Raw genomic sequence first — 24,171 nt, 5'->3', positions numbered from 1 at the left:
TGTGCAAACATGCACACGCACACATGCAAATATACATGCAGACATGCACCAACACAAACATGCATAGTTAAATTCATGCACACACACACATGCACATCAGATGAGGGGAAGAAAGTACTTACACATTTTGTTTTATTATGCAACATTGCCAGATGTCCACTCTGTGTCAAACATCTGAAGGGCCAAATCCTCCTGCCCGCTGCCTCTTATGTTTGTCATTATATGACTCATTACTGGGCAATCTGCCATCAGCGATATGAGCTTTTCTGTGTTAAACATTTTCTCCAGACTATGATTATGCTTGTGTTCTTCTACTTTACTGCATACAGAACAGCCGCTGGAGTTGTTTTTGCACTTTTTCCCCACCTGTCTGCTACTTTCTCCTTTCTCAATCCATGACCAGTCTTCATAGTCCTGATCGAGAGGGTGGAAGAGGAAGATATTGTCCATTTTCCTTTATTGTGCATGACTGAGCGGATAGCAGTGGAAAATACATGTTTTTGCGTATTTTGTATGTCTGCTTACCTAAGTATTCAACACCGAGTTTGATTTTGAGTTTGAGTCTGCATTTTAATGTGATCTAATAACGTTTAGTTTTTTTTTAGAATATATAGTTTCTCATCAACTGGAGTTGAAGTAGATAAGCCAGATAGACCCTCTCACATTCTAGTCCTGGATTCTTTTTTCTGAACCTTTCCTTTGACAACAGTGTTGGACCTTTGTTATGTCACCATGATGTCATGGAAGGTCCTGCACCTACTACGGTTGTGGTTTTTGCTGTGGATTTATGAAAAACAAAATGATGGGGGACCTGATGGTATGTGCTGATGGTATGTGTTGGTCTTTGGTCCTGTGAATGGTTTTGTGATGTAGGATGGTGCAGGTTCTCTAGTGGGAAGGAGCTCCAAGAGTCAGGAAGGGATTAACAGCACAGCTTACTTTATTGTCATTTCAGGTGGCAAACAGGATCAAATGTGATCAAAACCGCTTGTTAGTAGAAATGCAACGTCTGTGCTATGTGGTGTCCTGTCTACAAAGGAAATAAAGCATATTTTGTACGTAGAGCTGATACTTTGTCGTGTTTGATGACATTCCATATAGGGGTGACTGGAGATACCATTGTTTAACACAAAATTTCTGTACTGCTGCTCCAAGTTTTCAACTGGAGCTCTACGAAGTATCCTACAACACTGTATCTGGCACCTTGCTTCTTTCTCAGGAGTGAGTCTGTAGAATGCTTTCCCTTAACCAGCTACTTGCACTTGTTAGTAAACCTCATGTGATCTCTTCATTGAAGTTTCTGGAACTGTACACGGGTTTTTATAAACTTTTGGAGTCCTCCAGCACCATAGAGCTGAGAGGCAGAACAACAACACTAAACAATACTGAGCAACTAAGGCTGTTCTATCCCTCTGTATTAAACTGTTTGATCCTCCAGTCACCGACTCCAATATAAACACCAATTCAGCCCATACAAAGAGAACATTTAAAGGTATTAAACCATCATAACATGTAAAACACTTAATATTTATCTTATCCTATTCTCCTAGAGTATGACTAATACTTAGTAGTGACAACTCTGGGCCGCTACATATAGGAATGGTCTAGAAGATTAATTTAGGGTCTGTGAAACTACTGCGGGCAAAAAGGTCACTTGCAGTTAAATCGCACTATCCAATCATCCAAAGCAGGAAACTCTCAGGCCTAAGATCAACTGGAAGATAACATTAACTCTGACTTTTTCATCCCCAAAAGAAAGAACTCTTCTACTAGTAATTCTTTGTGCTCCTAGATACTCTGTTTCTACTGAAGCTTTCCCTGCTTTCGTAGTAGCAGGCAACTTTTGGACTATTTTCTTGCTGTAAAATCACAGACTTCCATGTTACTACTTAATAATTCCTTCATCTAAAATAGCTCAACCATTTAAGAAGGTTTGAAGGACTCCTACCGTCCATCAATCCAGCTGCAGGTTGGCTTACTACTGTACATCAGGAGGAAGTTACACTTCTGGTTTTACCATTTCCCATCCAGCCAGTCTTGTTGGGTTTACCATGACTCCATATGTACTTCCTGATAATGGATTGGACAAACAGGCAGTTCATCCACTAGGACTTCTATTTCTACCAAAGATGTCTGCAGCTTGTGTCTCCACCGATTTCTGTACCTCTATTATTGTTCTTACCTGTACTATATGCATATGTGGTGGCCAGGTGTAGACCTTGGCTGGGAGACAATGGAGTACAAGATGGTTGTCAATGGCGGCTCTACTGTCCCTCCCTGGAACATCCAGATGTGTCCTAGCCTGGCTGCGCACAATGGCAAGAACAATAACATTAGCAAGCATTCATATAATTTAAAATGTCCTCGTGATGCCAGTATCTTTTAAATGAAGCGTGCTGGTGGCGATGGAATAAAGAGTCCAAATCAGAGTTGATAAAGTAAACTAAGCGCTGCGGAACAAGTTGGCGCTATACAAATAAAGATTATTATTATTATTATTATTAATAAACCAAAGGTATGCAGTTTACTCCATACTTGAAAAGTTAACAACACTTCACACTTTGCAGAATTCTTAGTTAGAATTCAATTTAACAGTTCAATTTAAGCAGAAAATACACATACTTATTTCCTTAACTTCTCCTCTGTACAGGAAGATGACCCCACGAGGTATCTGGTGGTTTCTTTCAGATGGGTATTTGTGGAAAAATGACGGCAATTGGGCTGGCTCATTTAGATCAGTTAGACTCACACTTGGCAATGGCCTCTCTCCTCTTAGTTCTTAAGGGTCTGCCCTGGCTACAATCCCTTTCTCCAGCAGGGATGGAAAAGATTCCTTTCCTTTCACTCTGGCCTCCTGTACTAAGCTTAACCAATTCATTAGGCCTGACTTACTCTAACTTAAGCCCAACTGGCTTAAGCTTCACATGTAGACTTTTTACCCTGACTCCATCTTGCTTCCAAACCCCCCACTCACTAACTTACTATCTAAAAATACCCAACGTCTACAGTTATACCTCCAACTATAGGGTGATTTGCTCAGCCTATCCGAGGGCTGCCTAAGATAACAAGGCACACAAGGTTAGGGTTAGTACCACACAGTCACTCAAGATTAGGTTACACAGACACCAGACAAAATGCACTTACATTGACCCAGACAAGGCCAATACACATAACAATGCACAGTCCACTACACTAAGCAGTACAAGCACATACACAGCACAGAAGGTAGATATTAAACTGCTGAAGGGTCCCTACTCTGGGACACTACACATACAATGTTAGAGCATCTTAGCAAAACCCAGCTCTACGCCAAACTAGAGGACTACTGCTTTTGCAGATCCAAGCTCGTATTCCTTGGACCTACAGAAGGTTTCTGGAATTCTACACGGACCTCTTTCTATGGGCCTGCAAGCATTTCAGTACTTTTTAGGATTTGCTAGCTATAGCAACACATAATAATTAATTCAACACTTCTTCTGTCTGTAAGCTCTCCTTATGATCCTCATTCATAAAGGTTTAGGTCCATAAAAGCAGTTCATGGCTTTGAACAACTGAAGAAATGCTTAATGTCCACCGGTTCTTTCACTTGTAGATGTTATTCAGTCATTCTTTGCCCATATGGCTGTCTTTTCTGTGGGAGTAAGAGCTGCCCTATTCCAGGTACTGTATTTTTTAATGAAAGGTCCCATCCTTGTGTTCCGCCATTTCTGCTGTGTCCTGCTGCAATTGATGACTCCTATTGGGTCCGTGATCTGGGGATCTGGCTAGTTAAGTCCCAACGTCCTTGGAGGAATCCCTGGTGAAAAATGGGACAATCCTTTAGACTCTGCACCCCAGTTTAGTGCTGTAGTTCATTCGGTCCAAGATCAATGGATTTCATCAGAAAAATAATGGCATAGGCGCAAACAATTAAAGTGAGCATTTGTCCTTTGACATGTTGCGACCTATAACTATTCCTAAACCAGTCCACGGATCTTCTGCAGTATGGGGCACCCTGTTTACTTTAACTTCTACCCATTAAAGAGTTAATGTCTTTTTTTTTTCATATGGTGCCACTCAGACTGCAGAAAATCTCTTTCACTTTCATTGTTAGACATAGGTCTCTTGCAGGAAGTGTCTGTGAATCACTTTTCGTAGTTCAGTGATCTCCTCTTTACACAGAGCAAGCTCCACTATGCATAAAATCAGTATGGATTCCGTGAGCATGAGAGATTATATCAAGAATTTCAGTCTGGATAATTGCCCTCATGGTAATCAGGGATACAACCGGGTTCTCCTGCAGCTATTTGGTTATGTTGGTCATGGCAAATCCTGCTTCATCAACTCCTGTAAGTATGTGGTGGATGATGGACCCTACAAGGTCTATGCTAAGGTGGCCAAGACAGAGAACGCCCCTGAGACCATGATAAGAAAGGCATATAAGCTGACGGATACCATCACCCTGGTGGACAACCGAGGATGTGTGATAATGAATAAGTATGAGACTGGAGAAATATATGCTCAGCTGGGTGAGTGCAGGAGAATTAATTAACTTTTCATTTCTATAATGTTCTATAAAATGTCTCACAATCGACTCGTAAATCAGAGGTTTCTCAGGTGATTTTTCTTCAAGTACAGTTGTGATTTCAATCTTTACTCTGGAGCAGTTTTTTGGATATCCTACACAAACTTTTCCAGGTTTATGAATTTATGCCTTTGTAGCCTCAGGTTATCAAATATAGACATCATACATGTCTTTGGGGCTTTTATTAATGGGAAACCTGCCTTTATACATGATAGAGCTCCATGTTTAACTGTACACCGCTAAGCTGACTATGTCCTACAGGGGGAGCTGGGGCAATAAAAAAAGCTTAAAGGGGTATTCCGGAGACAATGTTTTTGCAAATATTCACTCGTCCACTGGATAAGTGAAAAATGATAGATTGGTGGGGATCTAAATGCTGTGACCACCAACGATCTCAAGAACAAGGGACCAGTCGGTCTCCAAGTGTATGTGAAGCAGGGAGTGATGTTATGCATGGCGCGGTGATGACAGATGGAGGCGGCACATTTAAAAAATAAAAAACTTTACTACAAATTATGAAATTACTGAAATGATGTGTCCCTCCATGGGAGGGTACAAATACATTTACCGTTGCATAAAATTAACCAGGACTGCACATTTATTACATATGTCTCCATAGGATGGTCTCTGTATTATGTGCATGTGGAATCAATACACCACAGGTGCTAGATATGTCTCCTCTACCTCCAACAACATCTCTTGCCACCTTGTCCATTACACATAAGGAGATTACCATGGCGGGAGAAGCCACTTTGTATTTGTAATTATATTCATCATCACTGTCCTCATGAAACTTCATACTCATCATTTTACCCTGTATTACCGAAGGTCCATGGCATGTCAACCTCACGGCCTAATGGACTGCAGGTGGCGGAGCACGTCACTAAATATAGGAGCTCCGTGTCATTGTAGGCTTACATGCTCCGTAGGCGTAAATACCATTTTGAGGAGCTTTAATCTCTCGTGTAGCTAACATTATCGTGTTTAAGAGCATATTGCTGACATCTATGAAGTGCCCCGTCTCCCATCACACCGTTTTACACTTCACATCATATTAACGAATATCCTACATCATGTGCACATCCTATAACTCCCATTGGGTAAACATCATAAAACTCCTATTAACTTACTAAACATGAAACAACCCAGTTCTTTAATGCCCTGTATCACAGTCCTGCTCGGTGCATTCCAAAAGGAAGCGTCCGGCTGTAGAGGAAATAACACAATGCTTGTTGTCCATTCTGTACTGATATCAGACGCCCCCATGATGGGCGTTGGTGGCTTTACACAGGACGACTATGACCCAAATAGTCGATTGACAGAATGAATGTGACAGTTGTTCCATCTAAACACGGCCACCAACTGGGTGATGAGCGAGAATTTCTTCACTAGTGATTTCTTTTCAGCTCACCTACAAATTAATTATCATCTGGTGTAAACAGGCAATCGTTTGTCTTTCAACAATAGACAATAGCTTATTGAATTGTGCGCTTCCACTGTAAAGTTGAATAACAATCGCTCTGTGTAAAAGCAGATTAACAGTTGTTAGAACTATTCAGCGACTATTTTGAGCAACCATGCAGATGACTGTTATCCCATGTAAAGCCATCTTAAGGGCTCCTGAACATTTGCGCTTTTCTTGCAAGTTTTTTCATGCGATATCGCTGCATTTTTTTTACGTGATTGTCCATGGGACTTTCTAATGTTAAAAACGCATCACACAAAAATTGCAAAGCACAAAGTTGCGATGTGTTTTTAACATTAGATAGGCCCAATGACAATCGCGTGAAAAAAATGCGCAAGAAAAATACAAGTGGGTGTTCATCCTAACTCCAGTTCTGATGTGCTCTGTGTCAGCCAAGCTCAGGGTGGCCAATAAAATAGAAGTGCTGGAATGATCAAACATTCCAAAAACAGTGTTATAAATGCAAGGTTCTGCACATAGGTCGGGCAATACAAGTCACCACTACACACTAAATGGGAAACCACTGGGGACACTGACATGGTAAAAGACTTGGGGGTTTTAATAAACTGGAACCTCAAGGGGCACACAACGAGGACATTGTTCTTCCTCTTTACAAGTCACTGGTTAGACCACAGATGGAATAGTATGGACAGTTTTGGGCACCGGTACTCAAGGAGGACATATCAGAGCTTGAGGAGGTACAAAGGGGGCAACTAAAGTAATAAACAGAATGGGTGGACAACAATGCACAGAGAGTTTATCAAATTTGGGGTTATTAACTGTAGAAAAAAGACGGCTGAGGCGCTCTACTAAGTATGTAGAAATATATCAGGGGTCAGGTTTTTTTCAGGCGATATCACTGCGTTTTTTTTCACAATTGTCAATGGGACTTTCTAATGTTAAAAATCCATCTTACAAAAATTGGAAAGCACCAACTTGCGATGCGCTTTTAACATTAGATAGGCCCATTGACAATCCTGTTAAAAAAAACGCAGCGTTAAAAAAACATAAGTGGGTGTGAGCCCTAACAAGGTGCCCTCTATGTCTGGAGCAAAGAAGGTTTCTACACCAACATAGAAGCGGGTTCTTTACTGTAAGAGCAGTGAGACTATGGAATGCTCTGCTTGAGGACATGATAATGGCGAACTTACTTAAAGGGGGTTTTCCATGGAGGATGCTATTGAGGACCAATCCTCAGGATAAGTCATCAATAGTTGATTGGCTGGGGTCCGTCGCTTGGGACCCTGATCATACAGCTGATTGTGCACGGCTGGCAGCACCACAATTACACAGAAGTCGGAGCGGAAGTCTCTGATCCAACCGCTGTGAAGTGGGCAGCGTTTGTAGCACGGCTCGCGTTGACAGATGTTGGAGCACAGACTACCACTGCTTCCACTCCAACCTCTGTATAATTGTGATGCTGTCAGCAGGCCGTGGTCCTGAATGATGGACCCTTGCTGACCAAATGTTAATGCCCTATCCTGAGAATAGGTCATCAATAGTTTTCTTCCTGGAAAACCCCTTTTAAAGAGTACAAGAGGGGTCTTGGAGTGTAAATGTATTACATGTTATAGTCACTGATTACTCAGAAGGATCAGTAATCCAGGGATTATTCTGATTATCTGATTGCAGTCAGGAAGGAATTTTGGCTTATACCTCATTGGTCTTTTTTTTGCCTTCCTTAACATTGTGATAGGGAACGAGGGAGGGGGTAATAGGCTGAGCTAGATGGACATACATCTTTTTTCAGCCTTACATATTATGTTACTATGGATGGGACTACTCAATGAGCGATGCATGCACTGATGAATGTAACGGAAGTATAGAGCAGACGTTATCCAAGGGGAGCTGCTATAACTGCTATGTTTTTTCATTTCCCTCTTGACCCAGGTAACTTTCTACCCCTGGATACTAAAGTTAAATGGCACTCGAAATTTAATGACATGCTCGATATACTGACAAATGCAGAAACACAGGACCAATCTATGGATTTAATCGTCCCTGTGCTCGTCTACAGGTAAGATTCAAGCAAGTATGTACCACAGTGGCAGACAATGTGACTTTGAACAAAGGGTCCCATCCCTGGTTGGTCGCATATCTGTTGTTTGGTAATTAACAAACCCCAGGCATTTGTAAGGAACCAGATGAAAGTTCCTTGAGGTTAGTTACAGAAAAAAGGCTCAAGAGAGACGGACAGTGTTCTTCAAACCTTCACTGGAGCTCCTGCATTCAGCACCTCCCTATGAAACCATTGCTTCTAAGACCCTGTAGTTGGATTCCTAGGCAGACATGGCTCTTTCTTTCATTGGCCTGTACCCACAACTTTCACCTGAATAAGGACTTGCTGGATCCTGTCATCACCCAGAAACACCTCTTGTAGCTTTTCCCCTAACCCAGTAGCACCAACCTTCCCCCTTGAGCATGGTATTTGGTGGTGGAGTGTCCTTACTTGATTCATCTTCGCCAGGATCTCCGGTGGTGGAGTCTTCTCATTTGACTCATCTCCCCCAGTCTGCTGCTGTGCCATTTTTCATCACTTATTATCCTGAGGACTATGCCAACTTCTCTAAGAAGGCGCAAAGGAAACAAAGACAGTGTTCTTCAACATTTTTACTGAAACAAATTAAGCAGACCAACATTGTAAAGGAGTAAATAGCCTGGTTTGACCACTTAGGGGCAGTCATTCAATTTAGAGAGAACACCAATTTTCCACAGCAAAAGAGAGACGACACTTATGTTACAACAGAGTGTAGAATGCCGTGGTCCTCCGAATTATGACGTGGCTCCCAAATCATTTTTTTCTTGCCACTTGTGAAATACAAAACATGCATCCCGTATTCCAAAAAAGTTGGGACATTGTCTAAAATGTAAAGAAAAAAAGAATACAATGATTTGCTAAACTCAACTAACCATATTTTATTGACAGTCGCACATAGAACTTATCAGAAGGGGAAAGGGATACATTGTTCTATTTCATTTAAGAAAAATTACTTGTTTAGAAATTGATGGCACCAACACACCTCACAAAAGTTGGGTCGGGGCCGTGTCTACCATTGTACAGCATCCCTCTCTTATTTTTACAACATGTAAACATCTGGCAAGTGAGGAAACCAATTGCTGGAGGCTTGGGAGAGGAGTGTTGGATTATGTTGATATATGGCTTCTTCTTTGCATGATACAGCTTTAACTTGCATGTATGGATTACACAACAACTGTGCTCACAGACAATGATTTCCATAAGTATTACTGAGCCCATGCAATGATTTGCATTTCAGAATCATGCCCGTTTTTGTTTTGCAGTGATGCCTGAAGGCCTGTAGATCTCAATCATCCAATATTGACCCTTGTGCAAATACATTTCGCCAGATTCTCTGAATCTTATGATAATATTATGTACTGTAGATGGTCGAATATTCAAAGTCTTCACAAGTTTACTGTTAGGTCGGCTATCCAGGGCAGCCGTCCCCTTGTTGTTTCGGGCCTCGCCCTGCTCCTCCTGTTTGGTAGTCCTTTACTTTACATCAGCACTGCAGGAATTAACCCCACCCCAGGGCTGTGTGCTTTCCATCAGCACCACAGGAGTTAAACCCCCAGTGCGCTCACCTAGCTGCAGGGTAACTGGCCATTACCTCCCTATTTAGCTGCACTTAGGGTCCTCCTCCTTTCCCGAGTGTATGTTTGCCTGTCACCTTGCATAGGCCTCCTATTCCTGTTTTCAGTGTCTTCCCTGTGTCTACCCAGATTCAGTGACTTACGTGCATTATTGCACTCTGTCAGTCCCATCAACGTTCTGGTTTCTGTCCATAGCCTGTACTGTTTCATGGTGCTTTGCACCAGTATCTGACCTCTGAGCGTCAGCTTCCAATCACACTGGGACTACTTCTGAAGTACAGGAGTTAAAGGGTGAATGACCCATCAGGATAACGCCTGTCCGTAACATTTACATTGAGGAAAGTTTTTCTGAAATCGTTACACAATTTTTCAACTCAGTTTTTCACAGATTGGTGAACCTCTGCCATCTTTGTTTCTGGGAGACTCTGACTCTCTAACATGCTCTTTTTATACACAATTATGTAACCGAGTAGAAAATTGACCCCCCCCCCCCTAGCTGTTTTTCATTAGTACCACTTACTTTCCAGGCTTTTGTTAACCCTATCCCAACTTTTGTGAAAAGTTTTTTTGTAAATTAAATGGAAAATTGTCTCCCTTCCCCTTCTGATGTGTTCTATGTTCTACTATGAATAAGATAGGATTAGATGAGATTACCAAATCATTGCCTTCTTTTTTTCCTTACCATTTTTTTACATTTTACACAGCGTCCCAACTTTTTTTGGAATTCAGATTGTACAATGCAAGCCCCAGTCTCTTAATCTGTGAGTGTTCTTCCCTCTTTACACACATTTGTCCTGTGTGGCAATTCCCAATGTATACATGACAGCATGCATTCAGACACCTGTAATGGGGATCCACACAAATGGTGAATATTCTGTTTTGAAAACTGGAATCATATCTATCAGCAGGACGCAGGAATCCTCTCCTAAAGATTTTACTAAGTAAAAGTTTTTCTCTTTTGTTCTAATAGGATCCAATCCCGGTCATAAACCTAAATATCCAACACCTGTACAAAGCTCTGTCATGGTCATCTGACTGCAGCCTAGAGCAGTATTCAGATGCCCGCATGTGAGTTTCTCCTGAGGAATACCCATCCGTGTGCTGCCTTATATACACTGATCCCATACATTGACTCTAATGGGTCTGTGAAATAGGCGGACTGAATATACATGTCTAATTGGGCCCTAAGGCTCTGTTCACACTGGGCTCTACACTCAGTCTACAGTTTATCCCAAAATGCAATACAGTGTTTTAAGTGTATTGAACGACTAGTCAAGTACACATTTTTATGTTTGTATGGCGGACACATACAGTGAGGAAAAAAAGTATTTAGTCAGATACCAATTGTACAAGTTCTCCCACTTAAAAAGATGAGAGAGGCCTGTAATTGACATCATAGGTAGACCTCAACTATGAGAGACAACATGAGAAAACACATCCAGAAAATCACATTGTATGATTTTTAACAAATTTATTTGCAAATTATGGTAGAAAATAAGTATTTGGTCAATAACAAAAGTTCATCTCAATACTTTACGTTATATATCATTTTTGGCAATGACAGAGGTCAAACGTTTTCTGTAAGTCCTCACAAGGTTGACACACACTGTTGCTGGTATGTTGGCCCATTCCTCCATGCAGATCTCCTCAAGAGCAGTGATGTTTTGGGGCTGTTGCTGGGCAACATGGACTTTCAACTCCCTCCAAAGTTTTCTATAGTCTTGAGATATGGAGACTGGCTAGGCCACTCCAGGACCTTGAAATGCTTCTTACAAAACCACTCCTTCGTTGCCCTGGTGATGTGCTTGGGATCATTGTCATGCTGAAAGACCCAGCCATGTTTCATCTTCAGTGCCCTTGCTGATGGAAGGAGGTTTGCACTCAAAATCTCACGACACATGGCCCCATTCATTCTTTCATGCATACGGATCAGTCGTCCTGGTCCCTTTGCAGAGAAACAGCCCCAAAGCATGATGATGCCACCCCCATGCTTCACAGTAGGCATGGTGTTCTTTGGATGCAACTCAGCATTCTTTCTCCTCCAAACACGATGAGTTGTGTTTCTGCCAAACAGTTCTACTTTGGTTTCATCTGACCATATAGCATTCTCCCAATACTCTTCTGGATCATCCAAATGCTTTCTAGCAAACTTCAGTCAGCCCTGGACATGTACTGGCTTAAGCAGAAGGATATGTCTGGCACTGCAGGATTTGAGTCCCTGGTGACGTAGTGTGTTACTGATGGTAGCCTTTGTTACGTTGGTCCCAGCTCTCTGCAGGTCATTCACTAGGTTCCCCCGTGTGGTTCTGGGACTTTTACTCACCGTTCTTGTGATAATTTTGACCCCACAGGATGAGATCTTGCGTGGAGCCCCAGATCGAGGGAGATTATCAGTGGTCTTATATCTCTTCCATTCTATATTGCACCCACAGTTGATTTCTGCACACCAAGCTGCTTGCCTATTGCAAATTCAGTCTTCCCAGTCTGGTGCAGGGCTACAATTGTGTTTCTGGTGTCCTTCGACAGTTCTTTGGTCTTCACCATAGTGGAGTTTGGAGTGTGACTGCTTGAGGTTGTGGACAGGTGTCTTTTTCACTGATAACAAGTTCAAACAGATGCCATTACTACAGGTAATGAGTGGAGGACAGAGGAGCCTCTTAAAGAAGAAGTTACAGGTCTGTGACACCCAGAAATCTTGCTTGTTTGTAGGTGACCAAATACTTATTTTCCACTATAATTTGCAAATAAATTAGTTAAAAATCAGACAATGTGATTTTCTGGATGTGTTTTCTCATGTTGTCTCTCATAGTTGAGGTCTACCTATGATGTCAATTACAGGCCTCTCTCATCTTTTTAAGTGGCAGAACTTGTACAATTGGTATCTGACTAAATACTTTTTTCCCCACTGTACAACTCCAGTATATAGACATGTAGTTATAGAGGTCTACCATATATATGTCTGGTGAAGGAATGAGTCACAGCAGATTTTATAAACTGTTTTTGCCTCTTCATGAGGAAACTGAAATTGATCAATCTCACTTATCTTATAGTGCGAAGAAACGGACAACGCCTGAGGAAGTGAATGAACTGCAAGAGATTATTCAGAAGGCCAGTAAAATAACAGGTAGAAACCATCAGTTATAGCACAAGTAAGAATACACTGTGGGATCTGCAAAGACCAAACTCATAATAACTTGTGACCTCCGCCAGCCCTGCAGTCACTGATAGTTTCTACTATCTTCCTGCACAGAGTGATCTTATAGCAATTGGAGAGCAAGTGACCCATAAATTGTTCTTGCATAGGGGCTCTCTGTTATCTATGCCCACCGTCGATATCTACTTTGACTGTGGCCTTATCCACTGTCCACATAAAAGCGGAGAAAATATTCTGTGGTTTTAGTTTCAAACAATGAAAAAAGATCTAGAAAAAAAGGGTGATGCCTTTACAATGTTAACAATGAGGGTGTGCTAAACTTGTACATGTGATAAGACACGGTAAAAGTGTAAATAGTACAGCAATCTGCATAACAAATATCTGTCATAATATGAACACATGTAGTAGAACACCAGTGGCGTAGCGATAGAGGTTACAGGGATCACAGTTGCAACAAGGCCCCTAAGCTAGGGGGGCCCAAAGGCCCCCTTGCCACTAGCATAGCTTGGCTCGTTATGCCCTCCAAGCCCCCCGTCAGCCATGTGCCGGCAGTATGAACCTTGTGACACTTACTTCTTGTTCCATCACATGGAAGTGCTGCCCTCATGCAGCCATTGAAGAATGGCTCTTCCCCGATCTACTTTTCACTCTGTGCTTGTAGGCACTAATTCTACCCTGCAGGCACATAACGGGCTGTGTTAGTGCTGCACTTCTGTGTGACATATCTGGAAGTAAGTGTTACAGTGTTCATACTGTTCAGCTGGGAGGGGGGCTCTTTAACTATTATAGGGGCACAGGATGCTCTATTATGTATACAGGGGCACAGGGGGTCTGTTACATTTACAGGAGCACTTTGTTCCTTATACAGAGGCAAAGGGGGGGCGCTATTATCGTTATCACTGGATGCTGGAATTTTTACACAAGGGCACAGTGGATAAATTACCATTACAGGAGGACTCTATTACTTTACAGAGACACAGGAGGGTTGCTTTATAACTATTGTAAACAACTTGGAATCATTTACACAAATCACAGGTAGACACCACCAAGTTAAAATCCCAGGTCCCTCACTCTGGACTTCCCGCTCTGGCTCTCGGCCCTGGTCCCACTCTCTGGACCTCTCGCTCTGGCTCTCCGCCCAGGTCCCTCTCTCTGGACCTCTCGCTCTGGATCTCAGTCCAGGTGCCTCTCTCTGGACCTCTTGCTCTGGCTCTCAGCCCAGGTGCCTTTCTCTGGACCTCTCGCTCTGGCTCTCAGCCCAGGTGTCTCTCTCTGGACCTCTCGCTCTGGCTCTCGGCCCAGGTCCCTCTCTCTGGACCTTTCGCTCTGGCTCTCGGCCCAGGTCCCTCTCTCTGGACCTCTCGCTCTGGCTCTCAGCCCAGGTCCCTCTCTCTGGACCTCTCGCTCTGGCTCTCAGCCCAGGTCCCTCTCTCTGGACTGCTCGCTCTCGGCCCAGGTCCCTTTTTCTGGACCTCTCGCTCAGGCCCTCAGCCCAGGTCCCTCTCTCTGGACCTCCTTGCTCTGGCTCTCAGCCCAGCTCCCTCTCTCTGGACCCATCGCTCTGGCTCTCAGCCCAAGTGCCTCTCTCTGGACCTCTCGCTCTGGCTCTCGGCCCAGTTCCCACTCTCTGGACCTCTCGCTCTGGCTCTCCGCCCAGGTCCCTCTCTCTGGACCTCTCGCTCTGGCTCTCCGCCCAGGTCCCTCTCTCTGGACCTCTTGCTCTGGCTCTCGGCCCAGGTCCCTCTCTCTGGACCTCTTGCTCTGGCTTTCAGCCCAGGTTTCTCTCTCTGGACCTCTCACTCTGGCTCTCAGCCCAGGCCCCTCTCTCTGGACATCTTGCTCTGGCTCTCGGATCCTTGTCCCTTTCTCTAGACCTCTTGCTCTGGCTCTTTGCCACACGTCCCTCTCTCTGGATCTCTCGCTCTCGTGCTCAGCCCAGGTCTCTCTCTCAACCTCTTGCTCCGGCTCCTCTCTCTGGACCTCTTGCTCTCAGCCCAGGTCCCTCCCTCTGGACTTCTTGCTCTGGCTCTCAGCCCAGGTCCCTTTCTCTGGACCTCTCGCTCTGGTTCTCAGCCTCAGTCCCTCTCTCCGGACCTCTGGCTCTCTGGACCTCTCGCCCTGGCTCTCAGCCCAGGTCCCACTCGGGACCTTTTGCTCTTGCTCTCAGGCCACATCCCTCTCTCTGGCCCTCTCGCTCTAACTCTCAGCCTAGGTTGCTCTCTCTGGACCCTTTTACTCTGGCTTTCAGCCCAGGTCCCTCTCTCCAGACTTTTCGCTCAGGCCCCACTCTCTGGACCTCTTGCCTTTGGCTCTCGGCCCCAATCCCTCTCTCTGGATCTCTGGCTTTGGCTCTCGGCCCAGGTCCCTCTCTCTGGACCTCTTGCTCTAGCCCTCAGCCCAGATCCTTCTCTCTAGACCTCTCACTCTGGCTCTCGGAACCTGGTCCCTCTCTCTAGATCTCTCACTCTGGCTCTCGGCAACATATCCCTCTCTCTGGATCTCTTGCTCTGGCTCTCAGCCCAGGTCCCTCTCTCTGGACCTATTGTTCTGGCTCTCGGCCCAGGTCCCTCTCTCTGGACCTCTCGCCCTCTCTCTGGACCTCTCGCTCTGGGTCTCGGCCCAGGCCCTCTCTCTGGACCTCTCGCTCTGGCTCTCGGCCCAGGCCCTCTCTCTGGACCTCTCGCTCTGGCTCTCGGCCCAGGTCCTTCTCTCTGGACCTCTCCCTCTGGCTCTCAGCCCAGGTCCCTCTCTCTGGACCTCTCGCTCTGGCTCTTGGCCCAGGTCATGCTCTCTCTGGACCTCTTGCTCTGGCTTTCAGCCCAGGTTTCTCTCTCTGGACCTCTCACTCTGGCTCTCAGCCCAGGTCCCTCTCTCTGGACATCTTGCTCTGGCTCTTGGATCCTTGTCCCTCTCTCTAGACCTCTTGCTCTGGCTCTTTGCCACACGTTCCTCTCTCTGGATCTCTCGCTCTCATGCTCAGCCCAGGTCTCTCTCTTAACCTCTTGCTCTGGCTCTCAGCCCCGATCCCTCTCTCTGGACCTATTGCTCTGGCCCTCACCCCAGTTCCCTCTCTGGACCTCTCGCTCTGGCTCTTGGCCCAGGTCATGCTCTCTCTGGACCTCTTGCTCTGGCTTTCAGCCCAGGTTTCTCTCTCTGGACCACTCACTCTTGCTCTCAGCTCAGGTCCCTCTCTCTGGACCTCTTGCTCTGGCTCTTGGCCCAGGTCACTCTCTCTGGACCTCTCTCTCTGGCTCTTGGGCCAGGTCACTCTTTCTGGATCTCTCACTCTGGCTCTCAGCCCAGGTTTCTCTCTCTGGACCACTCACTCTTGCTCTCAGCCCAGGTCCCTCTTTCTGGACCTCTCATTCTGGCTCTTGGCCCAGGTCCCTCTCTCTAGACCTCTCACTCTGGCTCTCGGACCAGGTCCCTCTTTCTAGAACTATCGCTCTGGCTCTCAGCCCAGGTCCCTCTCTCTGGACCTCTTGCTCTGGCCCTCAGCCCAGGTCCCTCTCTGGACCTCTCGCTCTGGCTCTCAACCCAGGTCCCTCTCTCTGGACCTCTCGCTCTGGCTCTTGGCCCTGGTAACTCTCTCTGGACCTCTTGCTCTGGCTCTTGGCCAAGGTTTCTCTCTCTGGACTACTCACTCTTGCTCTCAGCCCAAATCCCTCTTTCTGTTCCTCTCGCTCTGGCTCTCGGCCCAGGTACCTCCCTCTGGACCTCTTGCTCTGGCTCTCGGCCCAGGTCCCTCCCTCTGGACCTCTCGCTCTGGTTCTCGGCCCAGGTCCCTCTCTCTGGACCTCTTGCCTCTGGCTCGCTGGACCTTTCCCCCTGGCTCTCAGCTCAGGTCTCTCTTTCAACCTCTCACTCTGGTTTTGGCTTTCAGCCCACATCCCTCTCTCTGGACCTTTTGCTCTGGCTCTCAGCCCAGGTCCCTCTCTCTGGACCTTTTGCTCTGGCTCTCGGCCCACGTCCCTCTCTCTTTACCTCTCTCTCTGGCTCTCAGCCCATGTCCCTCTCTCTGGACCTCTCACTCTTACTGTCAGCCTAGATCCCTCTCTCTGGACCTTTTGCTCTGTCTCTCAGCCCACATCCCTCTCTCTGGACCTCTTGCTCTGGCTCTCAGCCCAGGTCCCTCTCTCTTGACCTCTCGCTCTGGCTCTTGGCCCAGGTCATGCTCTCTCTGGACCTCTTGCTCTGGCTTTCAGCCCAGGTTTCTCTCTCTGGACCACTCACTCTTGCTCTCAGCTCAGGTCCCTCTCTCTGGACCTCTTGCTCTGGCTCTTGGCCCAGGTCACTCTCTCTGGACCTCTCTCTCTGGCTCTTGGGCCAGGTCACTCTTTCTGGATCTCTCACTCTGGCTCTCAGCCCAGGTTTCTCTCTCTGGACCACTCACTCTTGCTCTCGGAACCTGGTCCCTCTCTCTAGATCTCTCACTCTGGCTCTCGGCAACATATCCCTCTCTCTGGATCTCTTGCTCTGGCTCTCAGCCCAGGTCCCTCTCTCTGGACCTATTGTTCTGGCTCTCGGCCCAGGTCCCTCTCTCTGGACCTCTCGCCCTCTCTCTGGACCTCTCGCTCTGGGTCTCGGCCCAGGCCCTCTCTCTGGACCTCTCGCTCTGGCTCTCGGCCCAGGCCCTCTCTCTGGACCTCTCGCTCTGGCTCTCGGCCCAGGTCCTTCTCTCTGGACCTCTCCCTCTGGCTCTCAGCCCAGGTCCCTCTCTCTGGACCTCTCGCTCTGGCTCTTGGCCCAGGTCATGCTCTCTCTGGACCTCTTGCTCTGGCTTTCAGCCCAGGTTTCTCTCTCTGGACCTCTCACTCTGGCTCTCAGCCCAGGTCCCTCTCTCTGGACATCTTGCTCTGGCTCTTGGATCCTTGTCCCTCTCTCTAGACCTCTTGCTCTGGCTCTTTGCCACACGTTCCTCTCTCTGGATCTCTCGCTCTCATGCTCAGCCCAGGTCTCTCTCTTAACCTCTTGCTCTGGCTCTCAGCCCCGATCCCTCTCTCTGGACCTATTGCTCTGGCCCTCACCCCAGTTCCCTCTCTGGACCTCTCGCTCTGGCTCTTGGCCCAGGTCATGCTCTCTCTGGACCTCTTGCTCTGGCTTTCAGCCCAGGTTTCTCTCTCTGGACCACTCACTCTTGCTCTCAGCTCAGGTCCCTCTCTCTGGACCTCTTGCTCTGGCTCTTGGCCCAGGTCACTCTCTCTGGACCTCTCTCTCTGGCTCTTGGGCCAGGTCACTCTTTCTGGATCTCTCACTCTGGCTCTCAGCCCAGGTTTCTCTCTCTGGACCACTCACTCTTGCTCTCAGCCCAGGTCCCTCTTTCTGGACCTCTCATTCTGGCTCTTGGCCCAGGTCCCTCTCTCTAGACCTCTCACTCTGGCTCTCGGACCAGGTCCCTCTCTCTGGACCTCTTGCTCTGGCCCTCAGCCCAGGTCCCTCTCTGGACCTCTCGCTCTGGCTCTCAACCCAGGTCCCTCTCTCTGGACCTCTCGCTCTGGCTCTTGGCCCTGGTAACTCTCTCTGGACCTCTTGCTCTGGCTCTTGGCCAAGGTTTCTCTCTCTGGACTACTCACTCTTGCTCTCAGCCCAAATCCCTCTTTCTGTTCCTCTCGCTCTGGCTCTCGGCCCAGGTACCTCCCTCTGGACCTCTTGCTCTGGCTCTCGGCCCAGGTCCCTCCCTCTGGACCTCTCGCTCTGGTTCTCGGCCCAGGTCCCTCTCTCTGGACCTCTTGCCTCTGGCTCGCTGGACCTTTCCCCCTGGCTCTCAGCTCAGGTCTCTCTTTCAACCTCTCACTCTGGTTTTGGCTTTCAGCCCACATCCCTCTCTCTGGACCTTTTGCTCTGGCTCTCAGCCCAGGTCCCTCTCTCTGGACCTTTTGCTCTGGCTCTCGGCCCACGTCCCTCTCTCTGGACCTCTCTCTCTGGCTCTCAGCCCATGTCCCTCTCTCTGGACCTCTCACTCTTACTGTCAGCCTAGATCCCTCTCTCTGGACCTTTTGCTCTGTCTCTCAGCCCACATCCCTCTCTCTGGACCTCTTGCTCTGGCTCTCAGCCCAGGTCCCTCTCTCTTGACCTCTCGCTCTGGCTCTTGGCCCAGGTCATGCTCTCTCTGGACCTCTTGCTCTGGCTTTCAGCCCAGGTTTCTCTCTCTGGACCACTCACTCTTGCTCTCAGCTCAGGTCCCTCTCTCTGGACCTCTTGCTCTGGCTCTTGGCCCAGGTCACTCTCTCTGGACCTCTCTCTCTGGCTCTTGGGCCAGGTCACTCTTTCTGGATCTCTCACTCTGGCTCTCAGCCCAGGTTTCTCTCTCTGGACCACTCACTCTTGCTCTCAGCCCAGGTCCCTCTTTCTGGACCTCTCATTCTGGCTCTCAGCCCATGTCCCTCTCTCTGGACCTCTCACTCTTACTGTCAGCCTAGATCCCTCTCTCTGGACCTTTTGCTCTGTCTCTCAGCCCACATCCCTCTCTCTGGACCTCTTGCTCTGGCTCTCAGCCCAGGTCCCTCTCTCTTGACCTCTCGCTCTGGCTTTTAGCCCAGGTCCCTCTCTCTGGCTTTCAGACCACTTTTTCTGCTGAATGTGGAAGGAACCAACACATTTATCCTACTTCTTGCCACACCTATGGGTGATTGCTCTTGTCTCAGGCACCAGAATGCCTGTCTGTTGCCCCCTACAGGCCATTCCGTGTAGTGCCCCTCTACACTATATAGAGGCTCTTTTACTCTAAGGAGGTTATCTGAGTTGAATTAAAAAAATAATATGTTCTCCATAATAATCGCACACCCACCTCTCCTTGATCCACTGCAGCTCTAGGTTTCCACTATTATGCTGCATTGACAGCCTTCAGCCTCATTGGCTGCAGCAGCCTCTGATGTCCCATAAACAGGCTGACTGTAGACTGTCAACAGACTCACTGCAGACAAGGGAGCTGTGGGGAGAGGTGAGTATACCATCATTATTTTTATACATGGGGAGCCGGAATAAAAAAAAAAACTCTGATAACCCCTTAAAGGGTCGAAATGGATGACTATTACATTGTGAGTATTAGGTAGCAGCAGGATGATAAGAAAGTGCAGAGATGAGATGTGGCTTTAAGATATCTTTATGGACGGATGGAGAAAAGAAAAAATGTACAACACCAATCAGGGAGGGTATCATTTGTGATCCCTGGAGGTAACTGCACTGTAATCACTATAACTGTGTAGAGCCGGTATCTGACTATTGTGTGGTGACTGCATTATATAGCGGTTACTAGAGTTGGACTGCTGTATATAAGTTGGCATTTTATAAAGGTTCTCTTATAGATATTTTGTCTGATTATATATAATGTATGTATGTATTTTTTGAGGTGAGCCATGGCTGGTAGCCATGCAAAGTAGAGGAGTGGTGCAGTGTCCGAGGAGCAGGCCCTCAGCCTAGGAGTCAGCGGAGTAGAGTTTGGGCCTTGTCACGGGGCTCTACCATCTCCCACCCTGAGGGTAGCACAGGACCCGTCAAAGTTACCGAGGGGAGGTCTTGCAAAAAATTGGGGTAACCCAATACGTGGTTTACCTTAACAGTCTGTTGTCACGGGTGACGCCACCGTTCCTTCCTCTGCTGTGAATCTGGATAGTGAAATAAAGGGTCCACACACACAGGGAACTTTTAAATAGCAAAGCCGGGAACGGTTAGCAGTGCTCCTTTACTGGTAGAAAACTACTTACAGTCTGATTACAGGTATAAACTCATGCCAGCAGGAAAACGGTGCATAAATCACAAAGTGGTGCGACAGGGAGGAAATCACAGGTTCACAGAGGAATCTACAGTCCTAGTTATCTGCAGGGTTCTGCTCCCGGTACAAACTCATTTTACTCTCGACAGTTTTCTACCAGTCGGCACTCACATTTGGCAGGCACTCCACACTGCGATGATAGTTCCATTCTCTTCAATCATCAGTGGCTCAGGGCACCACTGGCATCTCCTGGGCAAAGCAGGCCCAAAGAAGGCTTAGGATATCTTTCAGCCTCTTCCCTCTCGGATCCACAGGACTGAAGGTGTCCGTGTGGCTCACATGCAGCTCTGCCAGCACTCCTCTCACTTACAAGTCCAGAACCGAACTCAGAAGACCTCTTGCAAACACCTTGCATTCACATATATAATACACGATTACGTGACAAACAACAAGATACATTTTTCAGACATCTCGCCTACCAGACAATTAACTCATTCAGTGCTGCAGAAATGCAATACGCATCATATTCATGTAACATTGTTACATGAAACACACTGACAATACAAAGCTCCTTAACTCCAGGCCAATAGAATGGTAATAGTGGCCCAAGCTGAAATTTTGCACCCAAGCCCATGAGCCTGTAGCTACACCCCTGTATAACGTGTTATCTTTACTCCTATCCTAGGGTTGTTGCCCACCGTGGTCATCACAAATGAGCTGAGCGAGCATCTGAATGACATTCGAGAGATGTTCAGGAGGATGGGAGTGAAGAACATATTCTCTGTTGAGAATTACACGGAGGAGGATCACCTGAAAACCCGGGGGAAACATGAGGAGATGTTGGGGTGTCTCTATGGGATCATCAAAGATGTGGAGTTCCTCATGAGAGACAATCGCAATCCCATCACCGAGAAGATCGAGAGGAGGAGAATCCTATATGCATTTGCTCATGAGAGAGACATGGAGATAGTACAGGATAGGGAGAACAATGAGCGCAGGATGAGGGAGGAGTTGGAGAGACGGGAACAGAACAGAAATGGCTTTCTACAATCAGCTAGAAATGTCGCCTTAGGTATTGCAATGATGCCTGTACACATTATCCGGTTGCCTCTCAGATTATTTTCTAGAGGGCAAGCAAGAAATGAGAAGACCTCACGCCAACTACAGCAGTAATGTTCATAGAAACTGGAAATCAGCCTGTTACCTGTCCTATGCTATAGAGGTCTTCCCATGTACCATTGGCATTAGCTGCGCAATATATGTAGCCCCCTCACCCAGCTGGTTGGAATGGTATAAGAAGTAAGTGACCCCCTTCACAGAAACAGTTGTATTAAAGTAATACAGCACGCTCCATGTCCATAAGAAAACACTATTATTATGGGGCTAGCACATGCATGCGCCTAAACCCTTCAGGCTCATAGTTCATGGCCCATATTTACCAGAGCTGATTAAGGGTTCATTTACTTGGGTGGCTTTATCGTGTGAGTCCTGCGTTTTGCGAGGCGCACAAAACTTGCACAAAAATAGAAACAATTATTTTAAATGGGTCTAGTGACACCTGCGATTTTTCTCTCATAGCAATGTCGTGAGAAAAGACAATGCGGACCTGAACAAAAATCCCATCGCACTCACACGATTCGTGAAAAGCACAGTTTGCAGCAACGCAATGTCATTTTCTCATAAAAACACATTGCAGGGAAGTCAACAGTTTAGGAGCACGATATTGGGCCATTTTGTCTTGGACAGATATAGCGCTTGTGCTTGTAAATGCAGCTTTAGGCTAGTTTCACACGGGCGAGCGCACTTTCCACTTTGTCTCACTTTCCACCATGAGAAAGCCCCGTGGATGCGAGGCGTTTTAATGTGAAAACAGCCTCGCATAACAGTGGGGAATCCCTTCATCCCATTGCTTTCAATGGGCCACAATCCTTTCAAAAGCCCACAATCCTCTGTGACAGCAGCAGCTGGGGATTTCTTCATCCCTGTGGCATATATCTATATTCCAAAACACTTCTGCTAGATTCACAACCTGATTGGTTGTTTGGGTTGGCTGATTCACAGTGATTGGTTGTTTTGGTTGGCTGGTTCACAGCGGTTGGTTGTTTGGGTTGGCTGATACACAGTGATTGGTTGTTTGGGTTGGCTGGTTCACAGCGGTTGGTTGTTTGGATTGGCTGATTCACAGTGATTGGTTGTTTGGGTTGAATTGAGCAGAAGTGTTGTGGAATATAAATATATGCATCCCTGCGGGAATCCCTCCACCCCGATTGTGGCTGAAGGGATTTCCCAGTCGCATCTGAAGGGATTCCCCGTTGCTGCTGTCACAGAGGATCGTGGAGTTCTCCCATTGCTTCCAACGAGGCTGGTGGATCGCAGGGATATAGAGCATGATTTGATGTGTTTCTTGCATAGCATTGTGGTGCCATGCAGAGAAACATCGCTCATGTGTATGAACTAGGGATGAGCGAGTATACTCGCTAAGGCACTACTCGCTCGAGTAATGTGCCTTAGCCGAGTATCTCTCTGCTCGTCCCTAAAGATTCGGGAGCCGCCGCAGCTGACAGGTGAGTTGCGGCGAGGAGCAGAGAAGAGCGGGCAGGAGAGAGGGAGAGAGAGATCTCCCCTCCGTTCCTCCCTGCTCTCCCCCGCAGCTCCCCGCTCCGCGGCGGCTCCCGAATCTTTAGGGACCAGCAGGGAGATACTCAGGTAAGGCACATTACTCGAGCGAGTAGTGCCTTAGCGAGTATACTCGCTCATCCCTAGTATGAACCCATTCAAATGAACGGGGGTTCATATTTGTGCAAGATGGGTGCATCTTGCAATGCACAAATCTCGCATGATTTTATTGTCTATGTAAAACCGGCTTAAAGGAACTACTTGACGTGGTTTGCATTAAATTTACTGAAAGGTGTGCAACATTCAATGAACTTGGTGCATGTGGGGCCAACACTTAGAAAACTGATTCTGCTCCAGCTTTGAGCACCACAATTTGTCCCATTTTCAATCTTTCTTCTTAATAAATGTAACAAAACTAGACCTCCTTAGGAGCCCCCCCCCCCACGGGGTGGAGTTAGTCCACGTGGACATTTCGGTGTCATCATATCCCCAGTTGACTTGAATTCCGCACCTGTTAGAATCCGCGGGCCTCTACTTAAAAATTGCAAATTTTGCAGCGAAAAACGCTTTCTGCTGCAGACATAAGGACGTCTTGTGGGATGGTTGTTGCCGATTTCTAACGTACAGGAGATATAATTCCACAATTAATGTCTGCGTTAAAAACACAAGAAAAACAGCAGACGTTCTGCAAAGATACAACAAGATCCACATCTGCGCTGCGCCCTGTGGACAATTCCGTCCCGCGTGAAATGACCCACGAAGGCTTTGTCCACTTTTATTGCCGCTTTTCAAATTTTGTGAACCACAAGAAAAAAGTCACAAATTGTAGCACTAAGTCAGAACTTGCAATGTGTTTTTGGAACATTTTATAGCAAATACTGCAAACACCAACAAACTGCAGGAAAGTGAAGTACAGAATGAGCAGCTGCTTCATTCTATCTAAATTCTAAATAACCATTTCAGAGCCGTTACAAGAGACCGGACCACAGCAACATTATATAATACATTGTCACTCCTAGAGGTCAGATGAAGGGCACTTTACTTCACTT

At 46.8% G+C, this 24,171-nt stretch overlaps 1 protein-coding gene across 1 annotated transcript; it reads left to right on the top strand.

Annotated features, from left to right (window-relative positions):
• Positions 1-4,101: 4,101 nt before the first annotated feature.
• Positions 4,102-23,192, top strand: LOC136577229 (uncharacterized). Its single transcript, XM_066577036.1, has 4 exons — positions 4,102-4,508; positions 7,920-8,046; positions 12,692-12,765; positions 21,192-23,192. The coding sequence occupies exons 1-4, from the start codon at positions 4,175-4,177 to the stop codon at positions 21,677-21,679; spliced, it is 1,023 nt and encodes a 340-aa protein (XP_066433133.1). The 5' UTR covers positions 4,102-4,174; the 3' UTR covers positions 21,680-23,192.
• The last annotated feature ends 979 nt before the right edge of the window (positions 23,193-24,171 follow it).

Source organism: Eleutherodactylus coqui, chromosome 8, assembly GCF_035609145.1.
Source record: "Eleutherodactylus coqui strain aEleCoq1 chromosome 8, aEleCoq1.hap1, whole genome shotgun sequence".
NCBI classification, from domain to species: Eukaryota; Metazoa; Chordata; class Amphibia; order Anura; family Eleutherodactylidae; genus Eleutherodactylus; species Eleutherodactylus coqui.
This window is presented reverse-complemented; position numbering and strand designations above follow the sequence as displayed.

Excerpts from the sequence above, each read along its gene's own strand:
- LOC136577229 (XM_066577036.1), top strand. The coding sequence starts at position 4,175 with ATGCATAAAATCAGTATGGATTCCGTGAGCATGAGAGATTATATCAAG. Across the intron at positions 4,509-7,919 it reads AGAAATATATGCTCAGCTGG|GTAACTTTCTACCCCTGGAT; the intron begins GTGAGTGCAGGA and ends CTCTTGACCCAG. Across the intron at positions 8,047-12,691 it reads GTCCCTGTGCTCGTCTACAG|TGCGAAGAAACGGACAACGC; the intron begins GTAAGATTCAAG and ends CTTATCTTATAG.